The sequence below is a fragment of the Symphalangus syndactylus genome, chromosome 3 (genome assembly GCF_028878055.3).
Source record: "Symphalangus syndactylus isolate Jambi chromosome 3, NHGRI_mSymSyn1-v2.1_pri, whole genome shotgun sequence".
In the NCBI taxonomy this organism is placed as follows: Eukaryota; Metazoa; Chordata; class Mammalia; order Primates; family Hylobatidae; genus Symphalangus; species Symphalangus syndactylus.
Window position 1 is genome coordinate 134401372 of NC_072425.2, and position 26685 is coordinate 134428056.

At 48.9% G+C, this 26685-nt stretch overlaps 1 protein-coding gene across 30 annotated transcripts in view; it reads left to right on the top strand.

Moving 5' to 3' along the window:
• Positions 1 to 26685, top strand: part of CEP164 (centrosomal protein 164) — a 99123-nt gene that overhangs the window by 48282 nt on the left and 24156 nt on the right. For 13 of the 30 annotated variants that reach the window (XM_063635502.1, XM_063635514.1, XM_063635532.1 and 10 more), the window contains 7 exons: positions 7963 to 8349; positions 10888 to 10968; positions 12846 to 12929; positions 18020 to 18108; positions 19041 to 19268; positions 20199 to 20345; positions 24594 to 24803. In XM_063635502.1, coding sequence (XP_063491572.1) covers positions 7963 to 8349; positions 10888 to 10968; positions 12846 to 12929; positions 18020 to 18108; positions 19041 to 19268; positions 20199 to 20345; positions 24594 to 24803 — 1226 coding nt within the window. Of the gene's footprint in view, positions 1 to 317; positions 400 to 7962; positions 8350 to 10887; positions 10969 to 12845; positions 12930 to 18019; positions 18109 to 19040; positions 19269 to 20198; positions 20346 to 24593; positions 24804 to 26685 lie in introns of all 30 variants that reach the window. The other 17 variants (XM_063635525.1, XM_063635529.1, XM_063635526.1 and 14 more) reach the window with 5 other exon arrangements.

Below are 26685 nucleotides of genomic sequence, written 5' to 3' on the forward strand. Positions count from 1 at the left end.
ACTTTTTAAAAAAGCAAGAATTTATTCTGGCCCATAGCTTCATTTCTTGAGCAGTCTATTATGCCTTTAGATCGGATCCAGAAAGTACAGCCAGCAGAAAGCACCTTGGCCACTTACTTGGTGCACGGCATAGTTTGTGCTGGGTGGAGAGCCGTTTAGTGAGGCTGCCTCAGTGGTGGTCCTGCTCTGAGTCCTCTGAAGCCCTGCCTGGGCCCGCCTGCCAGCTCAGCAGTGCCCCACTTTTCCCTCTGCACACCCCTCACCCTGGGTTGACCAGTTTCTTCAGACTTACCACTTGTCATCATTTTTGTTTCTAGAGTGTCCACAGCTCAAGTGAGCCTCTTAAGAACCTATATCTGGACATTGGGGCACTGGGGGGTGAGTGACTTTGAGTATGAGGTGAGAGCCCTAATCCCTACAGGCACATGTGTCAGCCTGGCATATCCCTCCTGTTTTTATTAAGCCCTGCTACTTTGTTGTAATGCATATTTGGAAAAAGAAGCATTTTGTCCCAGTCCTTCCAGATGAGATTTCTGGGGTTTGGGGAAGGACAAGAATAAATGAATGGATTCCTGTCCCTTCCAGACCCTGCCTGTAAACAAACAAACGTCAACACTGATTGTGTTATTGTAATACCTAAAACCTCCATTGCTTTTTTTTTTTTTTTTTGAGACAGGGCCTCACTCTGTTGCCCACCTTGGAGTACAGTGGTGTGAACAGAACTCACTGCTTTGAATTCCTGGGTTCAAGTGATCCTCTGCCTCAGCCTCCTGAGTAGTTAGGACTACAGGCATATGCACCCATGCCTGGCTACTTTTTACATTTTTTGCAGAGATGAGATCTCTCTGTTGACCAGACTGGTCTCAAACTCCCGGCCTCAAGCAGTCCTTCCATCTTGGTCTCCCAAAGTGCTGGCATTACAGGTGTGAGCCATTGTGCCCAGCCATGTGTTTTTGTACCTAGAAAGGAGCTTTCCCTGCCATGTATCCTTTGTTTAGTGTCCAGTGTATTCATTTAAATATAACATTTCTCTAAATATTCCCTAAGTATTTATACAACCAATAAATCATGAACTCAACAATTAGATTTCCCCAAATATTTAAATATTGGTTGCAGGCTCAATCAGTTAAACTTTTCACAAGTCTAACATATCAAGTTCTTTTAAATACTTTTAATACCTTAACATCAAACAAGTCACTCACACTTTATTAGAAAGATCACAAAACTGGCCAGTAAAACAGAAGTGCTTGTATCCTGAATTTAAATTTGTTTTCTCATTATCCCTTATTATTTCTGACTTGTTTCTTGGAAATCACTTTACCTTAAGAGCCAGGATTAGTGTCTCAGGCCACTTGAGGTTTCAGATGTGCTGGCTGATAGCCCCTGATTTGGTACTTGAGACCTGAGTTGTGGGTGACCCAAGTCTAGCCATTGGACAAGGCTTTTTTTTTTTTTTTTTTCTTTGAGACTGGGTGTCACTCTGTTGCCCAGGCTGGAGTACATGTCAGCCTCCCAAGTAGCTGGGACCACAGGCGCCTGCCACCACACCTGGCTATTTTTTGTAGAGATGGGGTTTTGCTATGTTTCCCAGGCTGGTCTTGAACTCCTGGGCTTAAGTGATCCACCTACCTTGGGCTCCCGAAGTGCTGGGATTACAGGCGTGAGCCACCGTGCCTAGCCCAGGACTCTTTTTGTAGTTATACTTTGCTTGTAACCTCAGAAACTGTTCAGCATTTTGGCTCTGCACAGTCAGATATCTTTTGATTATGACTTTACAATTTCTTGCCAAATGTGACACTTTTTTCTAAGTGTCCCATTTTTATTATCAAGCTGATATAGGTCTGCTTTGAAACTGTTCTGAGTGGGGCCTAGTCTGGAAGGATCAAATCTAAAGCCTTCAATCTGTTTAGTTCCCTGAAATGACAACTTTATTTTCTTCTCCACCACCAGTAAGACCTATATTGATCAAAGGAGATGCTCAAGCTTTGTGCCTAGAAGGTTGACCATGTATAGGACTAGGGGTGTCAGAGGACTTATTTGCTTGTGGAGGAAGAAGACAATCTCTATGAGCAAGTTGAGTCTGGAGATTCTGCCCTATTCATTTCTGTATGGCCAGGCAGAACCTAGCCTGTGCCTCTGAAACGTAGGAAGCGCTTGGGTATGTTTTGTTCAACAATCGAGAGAATGAACTTGTGAATGAGTGAATGAGCCACCCCGGGACAGAGAGAGTGTCCAGGCAGGTTGTGTCGTATTTTTTTCTTCTCTTGGCTTTTCCAGTTTCTGGATAGAGTGGGTACTTGGTCCCTGCTGTCAGCTGGTGGATTGAAGATCCTAATGTGGATTGATTATGATTTACTTTGACCTTGGGCTTGTTAACATTTACTTCATAATGGATTGTAAATGTTAACAAAAAAGGCTTTTTCTTCTTTGAAAGGTGGATTTCTTTTTTTTTTTTTTTTTTTTAGATGAAGTCTCACTCTTGTCCCCCAGGCTGGAGTGCAATGGCGTGATCTTGGCTCACTGCAGCCTCCGCCTCCCGGGCTCAAGGGATTCTCCTGCCTCAGCCTCCCGAGTAGCTGGGATTACAGGCGCCAGCCACCATGCCCAGCTAATTTTTGTATTTTTAGTAGAGACAGGGTTTCACCATGTTGGCCAGGCTGGTCTCGAACTCCTGACCTCAGGTGATCTGCATGCCACGGCTTCCCAAGGTGCTGGGATTACAGGCATTAGCCACCGTGCCCAGCCTGAAGGGTGGATTTCTAAAAGCTTTCCTTCTGATGACTATGTGCTTCTTTGGGGGGAGTGGGGACTTTTAAACATTTTTATAACCTCTTTAATATAAATAGGCACCCCAGTGTGATGAGGGGAAATGTCTGGAGTGGGTGGTGTTAAATACACCTCCTACCCCTGTCTCTAGCATCCCCGCAGATTTAGTTCTTTTTGTCACATGGAGTGTTGGATTCCTATGTTCTAACTTAAGGCAGGAGTCAGGGCTTTTCCTGTTGGGAGTGTTAGTGGCGGGGGTAAATGGGGGGTTTCAGGACAGCCATTGCTGCCTCTGCTTGGTCCCTGCTCTTTGAAAATGGCTTTTGTCTCAGTTTAGTCTTTGGATTCTCTGAACTGCCCACCTTTCCCCACTGCTGAGTGTTCCAGACAGCCTAGGATGGAGGTGGACATCTGAGGTTAGTTCTATCCTGTCTCACTGAGCAGTCACTTTGCTCATGATTCCATGAGAGGGCAGTAGGATGGCAAGAATGCATCTCTTCTCGTCTCCTCCCTCCTCTCCTGCTTTCCAACTTAAACCCACTTCAAGTCTATTACAGACTGAAGAGAGAGAGGTTCATGGAACCGACACGGAACAGGGTGAGCAAAAGCCAGGAGGCTGAAGGGTAGGTGAGCAGACTTTATGTGGCCATGTGGTGCTGGTGAAAAGCCCATCGGTGGATCAAAGGAGCAGGAGGGAGCCTGGGCTTAGAAATAACAGGATGATGTCAGTGCGATTGGAAAGTGCTAACAACACTGGGGAGCTGTGCAAAGAACTGAGACCAACTGGGCAGGAATAAATCTGAAAAATAAATTGGACTGATGATCAGCTTGATGGGGGTCTCTGCAGAACACGATCAATGCACAGACATGGGTTCAGCTCCTTATCCTTCATGCCCTGTCCCCTGTGCTGTGTGGATTGCAGGGGTCCTTGTCTTTGTGCTCTGGGCAGAAGAACCTCATGGCTTTTGGGGGGCATGTTAAATATTCATGAAATGATTCTTATAAGCTCTCTCCTGCTCTCTCCTCCTGCAGATGGTAAAGTCTTTTTTGAAAAAGCAGCAGAAATGTGCCTTGAGATGCTCAAGGACCTGGGACTGTGAAAGGAGACAGAAGGAGTGTGAGCAGGGATGAGCTGAGGGCAAAGCTGTGTTGAGACTGAGGCCCCACCTTTGCCTGCATTTCCCACAGAGCCCAGGGCGGGAGACTGGACTTGGGTGCCCAGAGTGTATACCTGGTTGGAGCTTCAGGCCTTGGGCCAGGAGACAAGGGGGCAGGGGCCAGGTGAAGGGAGATGCTCATGGAGTTGGATGGCTTTTCCAGACACTCAGCTCATGTACATCCATTTGTGGATAATCTACAACAAATGCTTCACCTCCCTCTGCTTTCCCCACCCTTGAGGTGCTGTCCTGTGGTTGCAGTTAGTCAACATGGTGCAGAGAATGCAAGCTCATTTATTTTAATATTACCCACGTTTTACTGTTTTAGGTAAGGCAGACTAGAATGAGCCCCATCATGTGAAAATTTTCTTTTGAAGAATTTAAGCATAAGAATTGAGCTGGGCCTGAGATTATTGCAATTTGGCTATATTCTCTCATGTGTAAGAATGGGAATCTCTCTCTTTTTAATTTTTTTTAATTATACTTTAAGTTTTAGGGTACATGTACACAACATGCAGATTTGTTACATATGTATACATGTGCCATGTTCATGTGCTGCACCCATTAACTCGTCATTTAGCATTAGGTATCCTCTCTTTTTAATTTTTATTTTAAGTTCAGGGGTACCTGTGCAGGTTTGTTACGTAGGTAAACTTGTGTCATGGGGGTTTGTTGTACAGATTATTTCATCACCCAGGCATTAAGCCTAGTACCCGTTAGTTATTTTTCCTGATCCTCTCAAAGATGGGAATCTCTACCTGTGTCTTGCATTCTCTGATTTTTGATAGGTTACTTGTTTTTCCATCCTCTTGAATAGTTAATTAATAGTTAACATTTGCTTAGCTATTTTTCATTTAATAAGCACTGTAATAAATATAGTCTAATCCCTATATAACCGTGTAAAGTAAATATTACATCTCCTTTTTGCAGGCTAGGAAGAGAAACCTCAGCTCCTATCTTTTTATGACACACTTATTCATATTTAACAATTTGGTCAACAAACCTTTACTAAGCACTTGTTATGTGCTAGAAACTAAGTTCTGAGGACAATAGGGAGCTAATTTGGTGACGGAAACAGATAAGGAAATCAGCAAATACAATAGCTATTAAAGTAGATGATGGGGAAGGCTCATTTCAGGTCATCTGACCCAGGGATCAAGAAAGGCATCCTGGAAGAGGTGATGCAGTGAGGACCAGGGGGACTGTGTTGGGGTAGTATGTGTATATGTGTGTTTTAGGAATTGCATGGCAAAGTACTGAATTAGTGTGATGTTTATCCACAGGTGGGAGGAGAGAGTATCTGAGGGTTTGCCTGGAGGTGAGCCATGAGAGGCAGGCAGGAGCTGGGCCTTAAGGGCTGTGGGCCAAGTAGAAGTTTAAATTTTATCCTGAAGGCCATAGGGACTATTTATGGTCTGATACCTCCTTTGCCCTCGCATCTAAGGTGTATTGGTAGGCAGCCCTCTTAGGACCAGGTTTCACTCCCAACTTCAAGCCGGGGAGAGCCTTTCTTTAATCTTAGGATGAGCCTGGCCAGGGTGGGTTGGCCCTGCTTGCCGAGTAAGGGGGTGTGGTTGGCCCGACACCCTTTGCCCACCCCAGGCAACTCCCACCTCCTTCTTGGAGTCCTTATAACCCCACAGACTGGGTATGAGCTTCTGCTGAGAATCGGCCTTTGGTTGTATAGAGATGAGAACGCCATTAGGCTTAGGCTGAAGCTGCTTCACTTGAAGAGGAGAAGTTTGTCTCCCTTCTCTTAGCCCAGTGGTCCTGGCAGATTTATTCCATGCTGGAAGTTAGGGATGCTAGGAGGGGTAGCACTGGCGGGTAACTTGCATGCATGCTGCCAAGGCGTGAGCTTCCTTTGTGCCTTCTCTACTTCCCCTTCTGCTCTTCTTTCTGGGACAGGGTTGGGCCTATTGACAGTATCACCACTGTGTCTAGTGGCCTCTTTGCTTTGGGCAGTCAAGGCTCATAACCAAAGCCATTGGGAACATTTCACTTTTCTCAATATTAGCTCAATTCCTTGAGGGCAGGATCTATGGTTTGGCCATATTTGGATTCCCAAGGCAGTGTTTGGCACATAGAATGTGCTCAGTGAATGAATGTGTAAGTCTCATTACATAATGTAAGTTAACATTCATGGGACACTGACAGTGCGCCAGTTACAATTCTGAGTTCCTTAACTCACTTGATGAGTGCTAACTCGTTTAGTCTTCCCAACAACGCTCCCTATGGGGTAAGCACTACTACATCCCAGTATTTTAGCGAAAGAAACTGAGGCACATAGAAGTAAATAATTTGCCTAAGGTCACACATCTGTAAGTGTGGAGCCAAAATTTGAGCCCGGGCAGCCTCTGTCTCCAAAGCTGAGCTCTGAATGACTCTGCTTTAGTGACCTGTGTAATCGTCTCTAGGAAGCCTGGGTTAGCTTGTCAGTGGGCTCTCAGGCTTGCAGGGAGAGGGTCATTTCTTTGGGCACAGCAGACACGTTAACAGAGCATCAATAAATGCCACGCTCAGGGCTTTTTCTTGGACCTCTCCACTCTCTAGTCATCATGGTCCTTGAGTCTTCAGAATAGGGAATCAGGAAGTCTTAAAAATCCCTCATCGGAAGTTATTCAGTCTGGCAGCCCAAATATTAGCACAGATGTTTTCTAGGAGGAAGGCTTCTCAGACCAAGCCCAGCAGAGATTACTGGCTGCATTTCCAAGGGAGGGTTTTATTTTTCTCTTTTGACTGACTCTAAGGAATTTAGTGGAAGCAGCCTTGGGTTTTTACTAGTCTTTATAGTGAGGTTTGTATGTGAGGAGCAGGGCGTGGCCACTGTAGAGATGCACTGCTCAGATTTCCTTTCGAGAGACCCTGCCAAAGGGAGCTTAGCAGATTGACAGCCTCCAGCACTGCCCTTACTATCCACCTGGCTTCATGGAAGTGTTTCCTACTGGTGATGGGCACAACAGGAGTCTGAAAGCAGAGCCATTTCTGCAGATATGGGACTCCTCTAATGGCAGCCTACTAGGCGACTCTGCTGGGCTGACCAAGACTTTTCCAGAACTAGAGAAAGTCTGGAGGCTCTGCTCACTTCCTTTATCCTTTATAGACATCTCCCTTAAATCTCTTGCACATCTAACCCTAACTTGGCATCTGCTTCTCAGAGGGACCCAAGTCGGCAGTGCTCAGTGAGGATGCTGTCTCCGAGGCTGCTGCTGATCAGCATGTACCTGGGAGGCTTTAGGGATGAAGAGCGCTCTCCTCATAATTTTTCCCCTGCTGCCTATTAAACATGAAAAATAGAAATTTGAGACTTTGGTGCCTTTCCCTCACATGATGATCCATCATCTTCTTAAATAAATACTGGCTTTTGAGTCTGCAGTCTTATGATGTGGCTAATGGGGCTGGAGCAAGACAGATTTATTACTTGAGGACATGATAGGTGGTGACAGAGTTGTATCGTCCAGTGTAGTGACTTCCAGGCCCACCAGTGGATGGGGATCAGCTTGGGTATATCCAAATCACTATAGAAATTCCGATTCTGTAGATCTGGGGTGGAGTCAGGAATCTGTGTTTTAAAAAGCTGGGTGGGCTGGGTGCGGTGGCTCACGCCTGTAATCCCATAATCCCAGCACTTTGGGAGGCTGAGGCAGGTGGATTGCTTGAAGCCAGGAGTTTGAGACCAGCCTGGCCAACATGGCAAAACCCCATCTCTACTAAAAATACAAAAAATAGCCAGCTGTGGTGGCGCACACCTGTAGTCCCAGCTACTCGGGAGGCTGAGGGACGAGAATTGCTTGAACCCAGGAGGCAGAGGTTGCAGTGAGCTGACATCACACCACTGCACCCCAGCCTGGGCTACAGAGTGAGACTGTCTCAAAAAAATAAAAAAAAATTAAAAACTGGGTGATTGATAACCATTGGGGCAGAACTCAGGCACTGGCCTGTGGGAGTCAGGGAATAGCATTTCCATCTTGTAGCATGTCTCAACTCCTTTTGCACATTCCTTATGTCCTCCTTTCTAACATGGTCTGTTGCTCCCTAGGAGTCTCTGAGAACAAGCCAGCCAGAGGAGAAGAAGGATGTTTCTCTGGATTCAGATGCTGCCGGTCCCCCTACTCCCTGCAAGCCCTCCAGCCCAGGTGCAGACAGCAGTCTAAGCAGTGCTGATGGCAAAAGGCAACAGGGAAGTGGGTCAAGACCTGGGCTTCCAGAAAAAGAGGAAAATGAGAAGAGTGAACCTAAGATTTTCGGGAATCTTGTGACCCCCAAGGCAGACCGTAGGGGCAGTGAGCCTGCCAAAGCCTCTGAAAAGGAAGCACCAGAGGACACAGTAGATGTAGGAGAGGAGGGTTCCTGGAGGGAAGAGGCAGCCGAGGAGCCAAAGAAGAAGGCTTCTGCTCTGGAAGAGGGCAGTTCAGATGCCAGCCAAGTAAGTCACTGTATCCCATAGGCAGGGGTCGGCTGTAGCTCTCTGCTGCTCTGTTCTGCCCTGGGCAGGGTCCTATCCCCACATCTTTATTACCGAGTTAGGAGCTTCATTTGCATGTCCCTGCACTGGGCTGTCAGCATCAGCCAGAGCCCCTAATTGTGACAAATATGCCCAGACCCAGCAGGCAGTAAAATCCGGAATGAAGCTGCAAACCTGCTGGCACTCGAAATTGAGAGCAGAAATTTGCTTTTTCATTGGCACCTTCCTGGGATGTTCGTTTTCTTTTCTCCTGCTTACATCCTCTCCTGCTTCCTACCTCCCTCTTGTACTTTTTTTTTGTTGTTGTTGTATTGAGACAGGGTCTTGCTCTGTAGCCCAGGCTGGAGTGCAGTGGCGTGACCTGGGCTCACTGCTGCCTTGACCTCCAGGGCTCAAGCAATCCTCCCACCTTGTCACAGTTCAGAGTGCTTTCTGGCAGAGCGTTACCTCAGCCTCTTGAGTAGCTGAGACCACAGGCATGTGTCACCAGGCCCAGCTAATTTTGGTATTTTTTGTAGAGACAGGGTTTTGCCATGTTGCCCAGGCTGGTCTCTAACTCCTGAGCTCAAGTGATCTGCCCGCCTCATCATAATTCAGGGTATTTTTTTTTTTTTTTTTTTTTGAGACGGAGTCTCGCTCTTTCACCCAGGCTGGAGTGCAGTGGTGCAATCTCGCCTCACTGCAGGCTCCGCCCCCCGGGGTTCACGCCATTCTCCTGCCTCAGCCTCCCGCGTAGCTGGGACTACAGGCACCCACCAAAACGCCCGGCTAATTTTTTGTATTTTTAGTAGAGACGGGGTTTCACCGTGTTAGCCAGGATAGTCTCGATCTCCTGACCTCGTGATCCGTCCACCTCGGCCTCCCAAAGTGCTGGGATTACAGACAGAGTCTCACTCCTTCACCCCAGCTAGAGTGCAGTGGTACAATCTTGGCTCACTGCAACCTCAGCCTCCCAGGTTCAAGCAATTCTCATGCCTCAGCCTCCCGAGTAGCTGAGACCACAGGCATGCACCACCATGCCTGGCTAATTTTTTTACTTTTTAGTAGAGATGGGGTTTTGCCATGTTGCCTAGGCTGATCTTGAACTCCTGAGCTCAACCTCGATCTGCCCGCCTCGGCCTCCCCCAAGTGCTGGGATTACCGGCATGAACCACTGAATCTGGCTCCCCTTGTACTTCTTTTTTTTTTTTTGAGATGGAGTTTCACTCTTGTTGCCCAGGCTGGAGTGCAGTGACACGATCAGCTCACCACAACCTCCACCTCCCGGGTTCAAGTGATTCTCCTGCCTCAGCCTCCTGAGTAGCTGGGATTACAGGCATGCGCCACCACACCCAGCTAATTTTTTGTATTTTTAGTACAGATGGGGTTTCTCCATGTTGGTCAGGCTGGTCTTGAACTCCCGACCTCAGGTGATCCGCCCATCATGGCCTCCTAAAGTGCTGGGATTACAGGCGTGAGCCACTGCACCCAGCCTCCCCTTGTACTTCTTGACATCAGTTTGGGGGCAGTCATGGTTGTAGCAGTCTGGGTTTCTATAGAGAGAGAACATTGTGTGTTGTGACGAGGTGGGGGTGGTTGGGGCGGTAGGTACCACATTTGGCAGTGTTCTGCCCCAGCATAGGTAGGTTAGGTGACAAGAAGACCCTTCTCGTCCATTTTTGTGGCTCTTTCTGAACGATCCCAAGACATGGGAGTGGTTGCTTTGGCAAGACCAGGTCAATGACCAAAATGGACAGAAGTAAGCCTGAATGGGGAGATCCTTTGGCATTTTAGATTTTTCAACCCTTAGTCCTGTTCCTCCTCCAGGTAGATGGTGAGGGAATTCATTTAAAGAGCTTTTATCAGCCGGGCGCGGTGGCTCATGCCTGTAATCCCAGCACTGAGGCGGGTGGATCACTTGAGGTCAGGAGTTCGAGATCACTGGCCAACATGGTGAAACCTCATCTTTACTAAAAATACAAAAATTAGCTGGGCGTGGTGATGCGCACCTGTAATCCCAGCTACTCGGGAGGCTGAGGCAGGAGAATTGCTGGAACCTGGGAGGTGGAGGCTGCAGTGAGTGGAGATGGCGCCACTCCAGCCTGGGGGACAGAGCGAGACTCCATCTCAGGAAAAAAAAAAAAAAAGAGCTTTTATCTATTTCCTGGGAAAGATGTTCTCCTTCTGTTTTTTAGGATAGCATCAGACTTCGGTACTGCCACCTTTCTAACCATCTCTGCTACTCTTGGCTCCCCTTACTCATGCAAGTCCTTGCTGATCTGATTCAGAGTGTGGTTGTCTCTACTCAGCGGGCTGCCCAGCCACAGTGGGGTGGAGGCTGTGCACATGTCCAGAGAGAATGGCGGGGTCCACAGGCCTCCTTTAGGTTTTCAAGAAGAGTGGATTTCAGTTTGGCCTGAGCCCTATATTGGCACCACGGCATGAACAGAATTCCTGGGTAGGGACCATGACCCTTTGTGCTCTGCTCTGAGGGATTTCTCTGTGGGTCTGTCTCTCCAGGAACTGGAAATTAGTGAACACATGAAGGAACCACAGCTCTCAGACTCCATAGCTTCTGACCCCAAGTCCTTCCATGGCCTGGTGAGTTTGAGATGAGGGCAGTAGAGTGGTGGTGAAGAGCATTGATTTGTGAGTCTCCAGGGTTAAGTAATTTGCCTAGCATCACGCAGCTTATAAGTGGGAGAATTTCGAACTCATGCTTGAGTCTTGTCTAGCTCCAGTTTCTCAACCCATTAACTAAGGGTAATACTTCCTATTTTATAGGTTTGTTGTGAGAAGAAAGTGAGGTAGAGAATGTAAAATGTTAGCATATAAACATTAATAATATAATTATATATATAATAATGTTAAAATGTTAGCTATTATTACTCTCACTATTGTGTGAGTTGCCTATGTGATCATGTGAGTTACCATGAGCCTAGGAGATTAGAGACTGGTGTGTTTGTGTTTATGGGATCACTGAGCTGTGGCGAGGACACTCCCCAGGCTCAGGCCAGGAGGGATGCCGTGGCTTCATTTCTAAAGTTAAGGCTTTGTCTTGGAATGCCGGCATCCATGGTTTCTTTGTCCCAGACCTTCTACCCAGCCTGCTGTATCCTGGTTTCTTTTGCCAGGTCTGTACCTAAGGGGAATAGTTCAGGGTGCTTTTTGGCAGAGCATTACCTCTAGAAGCCATCCTCCATCTGTTTGGAGGAGGCAAATAAAAGGGAAAGGATTAGTGGGAGAGGGTCAGGGATGAACAGTAATGATATGGGGGGGTGCAGAAGAATTAGGAGGCTGTGTGTGCTCACCCCTCACTGAGCCATGGGTTTAGGAGGCAGATGGCAGCTGCATTAAGTGAACTAGAACTCAAACTGAAGGGAAAATGTCACCAAAAAAGAAGAAAAGCCCATAAGCTAGAAAGGGAAGGCAAAAATTGTTGTTGGCAAAAACTGTCCATGAAGAATCGCCATGTCACAGATCTCTCGGAAGCAAGGGGGCTGGCTCTTCTAAAGCAGTCACCCATGTGGAGAAATGTGCCCATCAGCATTTTTCTTCTCTATGGAAGTAGATGGAGGAGGCTGTGGACAGCAGGACCAGACTTTGTCTGGGCGTCCCACCATTAATCAGGGCTGATGTGACAGAACTCTCCGCATTAACATGCTGTTGGGTAGCAGTCCTTCACTTAGCCCAGCAGGGATCTTAGGCTCAGAGAGGGTGGGATCGTGGGCCTGTGGCAGCCAAAAGGACAGCAACAAACTGGCACCAGTGTGGGTACTTGCTGCCTTTCCCAAAGAGAAGCCAGTGCAGGAAGCACCACTAATTAACTCTCATTGTCCAGAGGGGAACCTGTATGGAAAGGGGATGGAACGAGCTGGAAAGAGCCCACCAAGGCTCATTTCCAAACTGCCCACAGGTTTTCTGGGGATGTTGGCATCTCTTCTCATGCCTGGTTGGGCACCACGGAGAGGGAGAGACAGCTGGAAAGTGACATCCTTCGCAGCATGTGTCATGGAAAGAGCTTGGGCTTTGGAGTCAGTGCAGGGCCCCATCTGACCCCCAGGCCCCTTGCTTATCAACTGTGTAACCTTGGGCGAGTTATATGTGCTCTCCAACCTGTTTCCTTATCTGTGAGATGAGGGAAAGAGTTTTAGTCTCACAGGGTTATTTTTTCCCCATAATTTTCTTAAGAAATCTTTCAAACATATGGAACAATTAAAAAAATTGTACAGTGAATACCCACATACTCACCATCTATAGGCCACAATTAACATTTTACCATACTTGGCTTGACTTATCTTTCCATCGAGTCGCAGTGTTATTTTGAAGATGAAATTAGTAGATGTTGAAATGTTTGGCACAGAGCTGGACACATAATAGACATCTTTCTGGAAAGTGGAGTTGGGGTAGTGAAGAGGCCTGGTGGGTGTTGACTGTGACAGAGGCAGAGTTGACCTTTGCATCTCCACTGTCTCCAGGACTTTGGTTTTCGCAGCCGGATCTCGGAGCACCTGCTGGATGTTGATGTGCTTTCCCCAGTCCTGGATGGAGCTTGTCGGCAGGTGAGTCTCTCTGGGTGGTGGGCTGAGCTGGGGCCTCATTTTCCTTCACAACCACTTTTTCAGATGACCCAGAACTGAGCCCTGCCCATCACAGGGTGCATTTCTGTAAGTCCTCTCCCTTCTAATTCATTAAGGCATGGTCCTGACTGCCTTTCACGGGGCTTCTGACGATTCCTGCATTGTTGCTATAAATTAAAGCCCTCTTCCACCATGTATTTATCCATTTATCCACTCATTCAGCAGCTGAAGAGTGGACTGTCTGCTCATGTGCAAAGCTCTGTGTAGATTGTAGATTTCAAGGCACTTCCCATCCTGGCCCATTCATCCTCTTTACATGCCCAGCCTACCTGCTGCTCACCAGCTGGGTCTGCTGCTCGCCATTGCTGGGGCACACTCTCCACCTCTGCCACCCCTCTGCCTGCCACTCTGCTTTCCCATTTTTCCCAGCAAGCTCTTTTTTTTTTGAGACGGAGTCTCGCTCTGTCGCCCAGGCTGGAGTGCAGTGGTGCGATCTCGACTCACTGCAAACTCCACCTCCCGGGTTCACGCCATTCTCCTACCTCAGCCTCCCGAGTAGCTGGGACTACAGGCGCTCACTGCCATGCCTGGCTAATTTTTTTGTATTTTTAGTAGAGACGGGGTTTCACCGTGTTAGCCAGGATGGTCGCTATCTCCTGACCTCATGATCCACCCGCCTCGGCCTCCCAAAGTGCTGGGATTACAGGCGTGAGCCACTGTGCCCGGCCCCAGCAAGCTCTTTTTTTGGTCCTGGAGGTTCACCTCTGACACCTCCTCCTCAAATGGGATGAATTGTTCCCTCTCTTTGCTCCGTTTAGTCACTCTTGTTTTGTTTGATGGTTGTTTGTCTGTCTCCCCTGCCAGATGTTAGCTCTGTGTGGGCATGGATGATGACTGACCCATGTGGGGTACAAAGATGACTCAAACACAGATCCTGTCCTTAAGGAGCTTCAAGCCAAGAAGACTTCTTTTTCTTTGTGGATTGGTTAGAATAGCAGTTCTGGCACATGATCTCTGCAAGTTTAAGGGAAGATTTGGTTCGGGCAAAATGGAAATTTGTTGGGTGAAACAAACAAGATGTTTAAATATGAACCTAGCCTTGGAGCCTTTAGTGAAATGTGTGCTAGAGGCAGGCTGGAGTTTTCAGGCCAGTTGCATTTGAGCCCAACATGTTTCTCTCAGCTCTGGCTGATAAAACCTTTCTGGGCCACTGTCCAGCCACCAGGTCCTTGCTGGATCTTGGTCATCCTGTTTGCGGTGCTAAAGAGATGTGAAGGCACAGGCAAAGGAAGGTGGGATTAGTCAGGAAAGGTTTGGAGCAGGCGAATTGTGAGGCTCCTTTGGCAGTAGGTAAGTGGGAAAGTTACTGAGTCAGTGGAGTGGAGGTGGATTCCATTGTTTGGGGTCCAACACCTGGCCAGTATCGGAATTACTTGGGAGCTTGAAAAAAAAAGAGATTTCTGGGTCTACCTAATACCTGATGTGGCCAGCAGCCTCTTTTTGGGCTATGCCACTTGCTGTAATGCAGTAGCAGGACCTGACTTGGTTTTGGTTCTCACGAGGTGCAGCCTCCTGAGGTGGCCATCCCTGGCAGAGGAAGCCCTAAGCCAGCGGTCCCCAACCTTTTTGGTATCAGGGACCAGTTTCTTGGAAGACAGTTTTTCCACAGATGGGGCCGGGGGTGGGGGCATTAGATTCTCACGAGGAGCATACAACCTAGATCCCTTGCATGCACAGATCACAATAGAGTTCATGCTCCTGTCAGAACCCAGTGCCACTGCTGATCTGACAGGAGGTGGAGCTCAGGTGGTAATGTTTGCTTGCCCGCCCACTGTTCACCCCCTGCTCTGTGGCCCGGGGCTTGGGGACCCCTCCCCTAAGCCATACCTTGTGACCTGCCTGTTGTGATGTGGGTAACAGTGCTCAGTGTGGCTGACCAAGTAGCCAAGGCTTTGCAGGCTCAGCTTCCAGCTGTCCACCATCTCTGGGGGTGGAGGGGTCGAGATGGGGAGGTGGAGCTGGAGGAGAGAGCAGCAGCCCCTTCATGGGACTGAACTGTAGATGCCATCTTCTGTCCTTCCTGTGCGCTCTTGCCCATTTTGCCGTATTTTCCATGTCTCTCTCAAGGACAGGACCAGGGCAGAGGGCTTAGAACTGAGCTATACTAGTTTTTGTTTATTTAAAATATTTGCAGTGCAGCTTTATTGAGATAAAATTGACATACAATAAACTGCACATTTATTTGATAAGTTTTATCGTATTATATACCTTCACAGCCATCACCACAAAAACCGATTATAGTGAATTAGACATAATACATTTCTTTCTTTCTTTTTTTTTTTTTGAGATGGAGTTTCCCTCTGTCACTTAGGCTGGAGTGCAGTGGCATGATCTCGGCTCACTGCAACCTCTGCCTCCTGGGTTCAAGCGATTCTCCTGTCTCAGCCTCCCCGAGTAGCTGGGACTACAGGCACCCACCACCACGCCTGACTAATTTTTTTTTTGTATTTTTAGTAGAGATGAGGTTTCCCCATGTTGGCCAGGCTGGTCTCGAACTCTTGACCTTAGGTGATCCGCCCGCCTTGGCCCCCCAAAGTGCTGGAATTACAGGCGTGAGCCACTGTGCCTGGCCGACATAATACATTTCATAATGAATTAGAAAAGTGATTATAAAATTATTTCAAATAATACAGAAGATCCAAGTTCTCAGCTTCCTGTAGCCTTACACAGGCAGGGACTATGGGTAGTTTCCATTCACATTTTTCATGTGCCTTTCCAGAAAATTTTCTGTGTACATATAAGCACGTATCTATTTTCTCTTATCTTTTTTCTTCCCATAAAAATTGGGATTGTGCTACCTAACCTGCTTGGAGATGTGCTCTTTAAATTTGAGAATAGGCCCTTGACTTATTTGAGTTATTTCATATAGATCTACCATATTCTTTTTGTTGGCTGCACAGTCTTCTGCTGTATGAATACACCATGGTTTATTTAACTGAGGACTGCATCTTAAACGAAAACAAGACCCTAGAGTTAAGGAGAGGGAAATGGTATTTTAGGCCAGAGGCTTAGGGCGTGCGATTGTCTCCCCTTTCTGAAGAATGCTGACCTTGGCTGATTTCCTCATCTGGTTCCTTTGCTTCCTTTTCTGGAGCAAAAAAGTTAAGGAAGAGGACCCTCTCTATCAAGAGGACTGTCCATCCGGGTATTTCCCCCGAGGATCCCCTTTTCTCTGTCAGTGGGGATAGTTCAGTTTCTCACAGAAATACAGGTGAAACAAGAAGGCAGAGGCCGGAAAGCTGTGGTCTGCAGCCAGCCCTCCTATCTGCTGCCTTTTTTCTTATGGTGTATGGCTGATAGCCCCGGAGTCTTTTCTGACTCAGGGCTCATCCCCCTATTTTTATTACTATCACCCCACTTTATTACTCATCTTATATTTTAGTTTGTTAAATGGAGTGGGCCTGTCACCTTGACAGGTGAGAGAGGGAGATATTTGATGAGCATGGTGTGGTCTGTAGGGGAAGACAAGTTGTGAGTTGCACCCTAGAAGGGAAAGGAGGTGGGATGGGAAAGGCTGCGTGCCCTGCCATTGTCTGCAGGCTCTGCCCATGCTGATGTGATGAGGAATGGCAGCCCTGGCAGGGAGCCCTTCTGTTGCAGGCACCGGGAGGTACTCACAGGCAGCATTTCTATTTTTAATGTAATTTGGGGGAGCTGGGTTTTAGTTCAAGCCCTGCCCTTCCTCACCCATCCAGATGGCAGGGTTAGCCACAGCTGCTGGAGCTTAGGCTGCCAGTGGAGAGGTGTGGGGGCTGTGGGCACAGGGCTGGGGACCCTACTGGGAAAGATGGAGTGAGCTGTCTCCCGCCCCACCTCTCCTGTTGACCCTGTGTCCCAGAACAGACGGGGCTCCTGTTGGTGTGACAGAAGGAGTGCAGGTCCTAGGATGGGGACTGGCACTGGCAGTCTTTTCTTTTTGTTTTTTACCTTAGGCTGGGGGAGAGGGAGAGGAATGTGGGAAGAGGAGCTAACATTGATGGCGTGCCTTCTTTGGGTCACGAGTTGGGCCTTACGTATATGAGCTGATTTAATCCTCACCAGAAGCCCTGTGAGTTGCAGTTTGCTATCCCATTTTATACAGCGGAGGAGACAGACTTCCCAGGCAGGAAGAGCTAGAACAAAGGGTTGATCCCAGGCTGACTACACTACTGTACCCCTGTGGAAAATATTTGAAATGATCATGAATATTTCTCCCCTCCAGGCTGGGTGACAGAGTGAGACCTTGCCTCAAAGAATAGTTCTTCCTGCCTCCTTTTTTTTATTTTTTTTTAACCAACTTGCTAAATGTCACTAGTCACCCAAGCTTTAAAATGAGATTTTTGTTCTGTTTTGTTTTACTTTTTGATGGATGATGTAATTGCTGACTGGGAAGGGGGCATCATTGTCTGCCGATGGGGCCAGGGTGCTTGGGGGGGCCCTGAATGTGGCGAAGGAGCACTTTGTGTTCCTTCAGGTGCCAGGTGGTGCCCTTTTTGTCTCGGGCACAGCTGTCTCTCTCATTCTACCAGGACTCCATCTCTCCAGGACTTATCCTTTCTCACATGCTTGCCTGTGGACCCTGATTCTGCCCTCTTAATTTCAGCACCCTTGTAATTCACTGGCACTGCTAATCTGGGCCTCTGTGGATTTGGAGTACTCATGAATTTCTCTGCTTTCTCTGCACAGCTCACAGTGCAGGCTTCCAGCAGCAGGAGGCAGGATTTTCTTTTTCTTGTGTGTTCTCCTTTGGCCTCTGGCTCCTGACTCTCTGTGTAGTGGCTGTGCTCTTCTGCCACATCTTCCCCAGGCCTCAAGGCTGACCCAGGGAGCAGCTGTGAGCCTGGGGGCTTAGCCAAAGCTTGGGGAAGCTTCACTGTGCAGTAGATCAACCTTCTGTTCTACGTCCCATATGGTCCCATCTTCTGGAGACCAACTTCTCAGTGCTTTTGTCGAAGCTTGAGAGCCAGCAGGAGGATGGAGGGACCCAAATGCAGTCCCTCCAACACAAACTTTTTATTGCTTCTCTCCTACAGGCCCAGCAACCACTGGGAATAGACGACAAGGATGACAGCCAGTCCAGCCAAGATGAGCTGCAGAGCAAGCAGTCCAAAGGCCTGGAGAGGTACCATAGGTGGGAGGCTATCCCCAGGGGTGTGCCTTCAGGTTGGTGTGGACTTGGGCAGAATTCTTGGCTTTGGTGGCTGGCCTGGCTCAGTGTACACTTGCTTGGCAGCAGGTTATGAACTGGCTGGATGGCCTTGCAGGGTCTGTGTGTGCACATGCGTGTGTATATGTATGTGCGTGTGTGTGTACTGGCAATGTGTGTATATGTTTGCATGCATGAGCAGACCCTTTGATTCTTCACCAAGATGGGAATGTGAAGTGCCACTGAGTGCAATTGGCAGGACTCTGGGCACCATTGTGGGGCCAGGGCTGATTAAGCTGTATGTGCGCCGGGTTATGGGCCAGGGCTGAAGAAACCTTGTGGAGGTCTGGAGGAGTCGCATTGGAGGGTTGGTACTGCAACTCAGAGCTCTGAGCCAGGGCCCTGCCACATCAGAAATGGCTGCAGCTATCTGTGAGAGTGCAATTGTGTGTGATGTGACAGGGGCTCTCAGCTTCTCAGGCCTGAGCCCCATGACAAGGGCTGCCACCCTAGAAGGAAGGAGAATGGTCATTTCACTTTTGGACCTGCAAAAACTGTCCATGACAGCTTCATGCATTTTTCTAGTTTGACCTCTTGAGTCTGGCTTCTCTTTTTCTCCCCACTTAGTTCTTCCACCCCTCCCTAGCCCCGGTGATGGTGAGCTCTGGGGATGGGTATACTTGTGAGTGTGTCCTGCCCTTACTCCTGAACCAAGCAGAGGCAGCATAGGGACCCCTGTGGAGCCTGACTCCAGTCTAGGTAAAAGAAGGGCTCAGGAGGGAGTCTCTCCTTCCCACATGTGTGGCTGCCTTGCCCTGCTGTGGCTCTCCACAGATGGATGTGGGGGTGGGGCTGGAGCATAACCCAGGAGGAGGCAACGACCTAGGTCCACATACTGTACTCCCCAGTTCTCTTCCCGCTCTCCAAATGGAGGGGCCTGACTCTGCTGCTCTGCCTGGCCTGACCAGGTTATCTCCTCCACTTCCACACGAGGAGCGGGCCCAGAGTCCCCCTCGCAGCCTGGCCACCGAAGAAGAGCCCCCCCAGGGCCCCGAGGGGCAGCCCGAGTGGAAGGAGGCAGAGGAGCTTAGGGAGGACTCTGCAGCCAGCCTCAGCCTGCAGCTGTCCCTCCAGAGGTAAGGATGAGGGGAAGCACCCTCATGAGGATGAGGGGTGGCGGCTGCTCTGCGTGTAGTGGGTATGTGTGCTAGTGCTGAGAGAGATGGGGTTGGGGTTGGCTTGGGGAGGGAGTGGGGAGCTGGGGCGGGTTTGTAGCCTCAGCAGCAGCAGCAGCAGCAGCAGAGGCTCTGCTTAGTGTCCCATGGGAGCTGGATATGAGGAAATGTACCTCTTGCTAGTCCTCAGTCTACAGCTGAAATCAAGTATGTGGTCTGATTAGAGGAACTTAGAAAATTGAATAAGGAGGTGTCTCTTTTGTCACAGCTGCCTCCCTGCAAGGGGTTGGAGCAGAGACTGGTATCACCCTGGCTGCTCCATTCCTGCCAGGGAAGCCCTTTCTCTAGTCCCCTCCCTACCAGCACCCCTGTTTCCAATAGTCATCCTACTTCTAGTCATTCAGCAACCCCAGCTGGAGCCCTGTTATGTGCTCGGCCCAGGGAGAGGGAAGCCCAGATCACTCTGGGTCCAGCTGAGAGGACCTTTTTTTCCTAGCCTAGTCCAGAGCGTGGTGGACATTTGCTAGTTCTGTCCCCCTAGCAAGAGAAAGATGCTGGTCTTAGAATTCACTGGGTTGGAATGAGTCACTAGGGAACCTGAGCAGCACTGATGTGCAGTCAACAGCATCCACTGAACACCTGCTGTGTACGGAGCTCCTGGGGTGCCATAACCTTCCTGCTTCCATTGAGAGGCAGGAGTCTCTAGTATTTGGTGCAAATAATTCAGGGAGAGGAAGGGCGGGGAGAGGGAGGTTTAAGACCCGAGGTAGGGAAATTGTTGGGGCTGTCTCTCTTGTCTCTGTCATAGCTCTTTGACCCCAAATGGTGTGCATCTTAAGCCTCTTGCTTTCTTACTGGCTTTAACACAGTTGTTTCCTTACTGCTATCAAGGGAGCAGGCCCCAAGCCCACCTGCTGCCCATGAGAAGGGCAAGGAGCAGCATTCCCAGGCCGAGGAGCTGGGCCCTGGTCAGGAAGAGGCAGAAGAGCCTGAGGAGAAGGTGGCGGTCAGCCCCACCCCGCCAGTCTCTCCAGAGGTGTAAGGGCCAGTTTTGCGTGTCTGCCCCTGTCCTCCACTGCGTGTGGGCTGCTTCAGTGCCTTTTCACTCTGGGGTGGTGGGAGGTGGGGCTCAGGCTCTAGCCAGGGTTTAGAGTGTAGGGAGATTAAGCATATCCTTGGTGGTCTGTGTGCGGCCTTGAGAGCCCCACGCAGGTGTGACTGATCCTTACCTGGGGTTAGCTTTGGTCCGTGGGGCTCCTGGTCAGGACTTGAGGTACAAGGGCAGATGAGGGGGTACCTCCTGGGTCATTTGCTAAACTTGTTAAATCATGTTTCCTGTGTACCAAGCACCGTTTTTCTCTTCAAAAATGTTGTTGAGGTATGCATGTACACTGCAGTACATAGGACTAAAGTGTACAGTTCAGTGAAAGTTTGCATCTGTGCACACTGTATAACGGCCACTCAAACAGGGAATGTCTCCATCCCTTGAGGAAGTTTCCTCGTGCCTCTCTCAACCCACCCACCCCAGGTCTTCACTGTTCTGGCCTCTGAGCTCCAAGTTCTGGCCAAAGGGTCATTTTTCCAGTTCTCCACTTCACATAAATGGAATTATACAGTATACAGGATTGATCTTTTGTGCTTGTGTTCAAAGCTTAATGTGTTTTTGTGACTCACCTATGTCGTTGAACCAAGTACTTCTAAAATTTAGAAATCGTTTAGCTTTTCTCCTTCCATTCTCACCCTTCCCCTTCCTACTCATTTTTCAGATGAGGAAACTGAGGCTCCGAGAAGTGAAGGGATTCATCTAAGGTCACATCGCTAGTCAGCGGCAGAATTAGAACTAGATTCTAGTCAGGGCACGGTGGCTCACGCCTGTAATCCCAGAACTTTGGGAGGCCGAGGCAGGTGGATCACCTGAGGTCAGGAGTTTGAGACCAGCTGGCCAACATGGTGAAACCCCGTCTCTACTAAAAATACAAAAATTAGCTGGGTGTGGTGGCAGTTGCCTATAATCCCAGCTACTTGGAAGACGGAGGCAGGAGAATTGCTTGAACCTGGGAGGTGGAGGTTGCAGTGAGCCGAGATCGTGCCACTGCACTCCAGCCTGGGCAACAGGAGCGAAACTCTGTCTCAAATAAAAACACTAGATTCTAGTCACTAGAGCCCTAGACTTCTGACTTTAGTCTGCAGCCACTGTTCCTTTTCTCTGCATGGAGAAAGACAAGGATCAGTACTTAAACATTTTCTCTTTGGTGAACTGACCAGGTCTAAAGGATTTGGGACTGACTCATGAGAAGAGACAGGTTTACACACACATTACTCACAAGTTCATGCACACATTACTCAGAGCTGGCAGGGCACGTGAGCTCAGGATCTCGTGTCATCACCATAACATTGCAGGAGTGGTGTAGGGAAGGGGTGGTCACGTCTTTCAGATGGTGATATATCCTACAATGAAAACTGTGACCTGGAGGAATTATACGGCTTTCCTGTCACCTTGGTGGCTGTGGTTAGCCAGTTCAGGATGCTTTCTGTGAGGACAGGAGGTGGGTGTAGTTCAGAGAGAGGAGGATTGGGCAGATGTCAGAGGGGTGTCTTCCCAGGACCTCTAGAGGGAAGCTTGGGCAGCAGGGCTCAGTTGGGGCCTTGGCTTCTCCAGCTCCTCACCAGTTGCCTTGGCTGATTCATTCCCTTGCCTTGTGTTTCTCCCGCCATCCCAGCGAGGCTGCCCCTGCTCGGGTCTCATAGATTCTTGACCACGCAGTTTCAGTTTACACCATCCCCTTAGGAAATGCCTTCTGTTCCTTTCCTGAGTCTCTTCAGGCCCATGGCTTCCTTGTTATTAATCTTTACAGCTGTATCAGGAATGGATAGGTTGTCTAGGTTTTGTGGGAGTGGCTGTGTCTGTCAGCTTCCAAAGGTGTAGTCAAGTTGGATCTGAAGGGTTAGGAGCAGAGGGCAGGCTAGAGGGAGCAGGTAGGGCCAGGAGGCAGCATGTGCCACTCACTGAATGCTTTCTGGCCAAGGACAGGACTAGGAAACAGGAAGATCCTCCCCGTGTCATGCCAGCATCTTTCATGAGGATTTGCAGAGAAGAGGGTAAAAGAATCAAAACCACCAAGTTGAGCATGAGAGGAGACATAACTTTTGTGGTAGTACCATGAAAACCATTTCACAGTGTTCCTAGGTGCCGTTTCCCCGCCCTCTGCTCTCCTTCTTCCCTGTTTCTCTCTGCTTTCCCTTCTTGCTTTCTCTCCCGTATCTTTGAGCTACTTGGTGGCCAGCCTGAAATGATTATGCTCCTGCAGAGCCTCCCCTTTGTCACTCACTGTAGGAAACTGGGTCCCACTGATTCTGATACCTGAGGAGTTGGCCTAGAAATCAGAGCTGTTTCTTCCCCTGGAGTCCTCAACTTCCCAATCATGTCATGGACCTTTCAGGCATTGTTTACTGCCTTGGACCTAAGCTAGCAGTTTGGGCTACTAGACCTTTAAAACAGAGCGAGGGAGAAGAGGTCCACTGACAGACAGCCCAGGTTGCCTCTGTGCAAGTTCACTGGTGCTCATAGCCTGGGCACATGCCCCACGCGGTGTGATGCCCCATCTTTCCACAGCATCTGTCCCTAGAGCTCCACATAGCTTGCAGCCTGCAGTAGAGAGAGATGTTAAAAGGTACCATCTCAGGGAAAAAAGATGTTTTCAGCCGAGGTTGGAAATGAGTTGGAGGGTTGATGAGGCGGAGAGCTGTGGGGAAGGCTCTTTCTGAGGGCAGGATTCTCAGAGGAGGTGGCAGCCACATGTCTTATATATGCATTAGTTGGGCTGTGTCAGGGGACTGAGAGGAAGCCAGGCTTTGGAAGGAAGGAGGAGATGGAGTTGGGAGCAGAAAATAATTGAAGGCATAGGCTCAAGATCATTTTTGGTCCGAGTTATGATTTTAGGAAAGGGGAAACGAAAGGTCTTTATGGTAATTCAGAGACAACAGTAACCTGTCCTGTCTTCCTCTCTCTCTAGTCTCAAGGTGCTGCAATGGGAATCCTAAGCCCTTGTTTTCCTCTACTGTTCTAATCCGATCCTGCCCGCTGCTTTCCATCTGCAGCGGGGCTCGAGCTGGAGGGAGAAGGGGTTCTGAGTCCCCAGCAGGGAGGACCAGCTCCCCTGTTTGACTCTTGCCCAGCCCTCTTTGTTTTGGGTCATGCCCGCACTTTCCGCTTAGGTTGACTGAGCCATCGTGCTAGCCCTGCAACAGCCTGAGTGCTGTGCGAGGAGGGTGTGTGGTGAGGCCACTTTCCACCGTAAGATTGAGGGACCTGGACGTGCAGACACATTCTGGCCTTTAGGAAAGTCACTCTGGGAGGCAAAATGCTTTATCCTGCTCATGCTTTCCTCATGCTTTATCCTGCTCATGCTTTATCCTGCTTAGAATGTTCTCAGGATTCCTCTTTGGGCATTTCCTTGAAGAACCAGAAAACAAGCAAAATAACTGTGCTTATTACTTTATACACATCTTTTTAATGGATACCATTATTCCTGATCTCACCACCCTCTTATGCATCCAGGTCTCTGAATTCCTTTTACTTATTTCTAAACATTTAATTAACTCTAAGCAGACGAAAATGTGCCCCCATGGGTAGACAGGGAACATGGCACTTAATATGCACGCTTGCTACATTTTTTGGCTTAGGGGAGCATCTTCTCCTGGCCCCCTTGGTGGTGTGATAGGGGAGCTTCCTATTCCTGGGCCTTCTTGGACTATTGTAGTTCTCAGAGCTAGGAGACCTGCTGCTGCTTCTTTCATGGGCCCACATACATTGGCCACTACTCAGTTTGGGAGGCAGAAAGCAGTCTCTGGGGACTGTTCCCAAATTGCTGCCATGAGCCTTAAGTAGCAGGCAGAGCTCTAGTGGGGAGGTGGTAACGGGGCTATGAGCCGTTCTAGGAAGGAATCCATTAGGGACAGAGCTTCACTCTCTCCCTGCTGCTGCCTGCTCTTGAGCTGCAGCTTCAGATTTTGATCTTGGGCCACAACCTCGTAAGTCTGCTGAGAGCCTGCTGGGGGCTACCCTTCTCTCTAGGCTCTTGGGGCCTTAAACAGCCACAGTGGGGCTTGTCCTATGGAACAAGCATTGACTGTATCTCTTGCCTGCCCTTGGGTGACATGTTTGACTCCTGATTGTGGGCCCTCCATTAGGATTCCATTTGTGATGTTCTGTATCCATTCTAACCTGGATGCAGAGGTGGGTAGACATTAACCTTGTGATGATATGCCATTCCCCACCCATGGTAGGCGATCCACAGAGCCTGTAGCTCCCCCAAAACAGCTCTCAGAGGCTGCACTAAAGGCCATGGAAGAGGCAGTGGCCCAAGTACCCCAGCATGACCAGAGGCACCTGCTGGAATCGAAGCAAGAGAAGATGCAGCAACTGCAGGAGAAGCTGTGCCAAGAGGAGGAAGAGGAGATCCTCCGGCTTCACCAGCAGAAAGAACAATCTCTCAGGTCCTGCCCTTCCCCTTAGGCATGCTTCCCGGGGCCTTTCAGGGATGTGAGGAGCCAGGGACACCCTCTCAGCCTGGGGACCACTGGGATGCCTATGGTTCTACCAAGACCAACTAAAGTTGGGAAACTTTACCCAACAATTTCTGCTTATATCTCATTGGTTACACCTAGTTGCAGAGAACACTGGGAAATGTAGTCCTTTAGCTGATCTCTTTACCCAGTAGAATAAAAGCAGGGTTCTGTTGGTAAGGAAGAAAGGGAGAATGGATATTGAGCTGTTAATGAGCCATCTGTCACAGTCCCAGGATGGGAAAGGCACTACAAAAAGGTGTTAACATATTTCATTTACTTGGCAATTTAACTAAAGGCTAAGCCTTGTCCTCTTGTACAGAACATCCAAGAGTGGTAGAAAATTATTATTTTTAGATGATACCTAGCAAAGTATATATAAAACATTTATGCTTAATTTAGAGAAAATAAAATAGAAAACCAACATACAAGTACTGGGAAGGTCGGAGCAATCTCTCATGAGCCCAAGGCAGGAAGCACTGACATAGGGTCTGTCCTTACATCACATCCTTGTGGGTCCTCCACCAGGGAGCATCCCAAAGAACAGACACCTCCAACCCCCTAGCATCCTCCTCTTCCAGCCAACTGAGAATTGGGGCAGGGGCCCACCCAAGCAGGATGTGATTTACCTTAAGGTGCGGCACCTTGGAGGAAATCCTGGCGCTGTGTCCCTGCCAGCCCACCAGTCTCCTCCCCTGTTGCTGGCCGCCCTGAGCTTGGCTGACTGTGCTTTCCATCTCTCTTCCAAGGCCCCTGACTCCAGAGGCCCTCTTAGGTTGTGGGGAAGACTGGCATGCCAAAAGTGTCTTGATTTATGGCCTAGAACATAGTAGTTGCTGAACAAATGGTAGCAATTACTTTTCAGTTGAAATCAATGCATATTCAGGCATTCTTGACTAAGTGATTTCTCTGTGGACAGTGCCTTGCCGGGCTTCAAACTAGTTCATCATCAGAACCTGTCTCTGTTTATGCGCAAGCCTTTCTGAGGAATGGGCTCTCCTTCCCTCTGCTGGGACCTTCCATGTGGTAGAAATTTCTGGAAGCCACAGCTGATCTTGTAACAAATATTTCTGGAATGAGAAGGCAGGCAGGCTGGCCCTTAGTTTCTTTCACTGTAAAATGAAGGGATTGGACTTAAAACTTCTAAAGTCCTGCCAGCTCTAACACTGTGTTGTTGTGTGTAAAATTTTTTTTTTTTTTTTTTGAGACGGAGTCTTGCTCTGTCGCCCAGGCTGGAGTGCAGTGGCACAATCTCGGCTCACTGCAAGCTCCGCCTCCTGGGTTCACGCCATTCTCCTGCCTCAGCCTCTCCGAGTAGCTGGGACTACAGGCGCCCGCCACCACGCCCGGCTAATTTTTTTGTATTTTTAGTAGAGACGGGGTTTCACCGTGGTCTCGATCTCCTGACCTCGTGATCCGCCCGCCTCGGCCTCCCAAAGTGCTGGGATTACAAGCGTGAGCCACTGCGCCCGGCCTGTTGTGTGTAAAATTTAGCCATAGGACAAACAGAAAACATTTCTGGGGAATCTAGAAGGGAAGATTTTTACTTAATTCAAATTTTCTCTCTCTTTTTTTTTTTTTTTTTTTTTTTGAGACAGAGTCTTGCTCTGTCGCCCAGGCTGGAGTGCAGTGGCTCACTCGGCTCACTGCAAGCTCCGCCTCCTGGGCTCATGCCATTCTCCTGCCTCAGCCTCCCGAGTGGCTGGGACTACAGGCACCTGCCACCATGCCTGGCTAATTTTTTTTTTTTGTATTTTTAGTAGAGACAGAGTTTCACTGGGTTAGCCAGGATGGTCTCGATCTCCTGACCTGA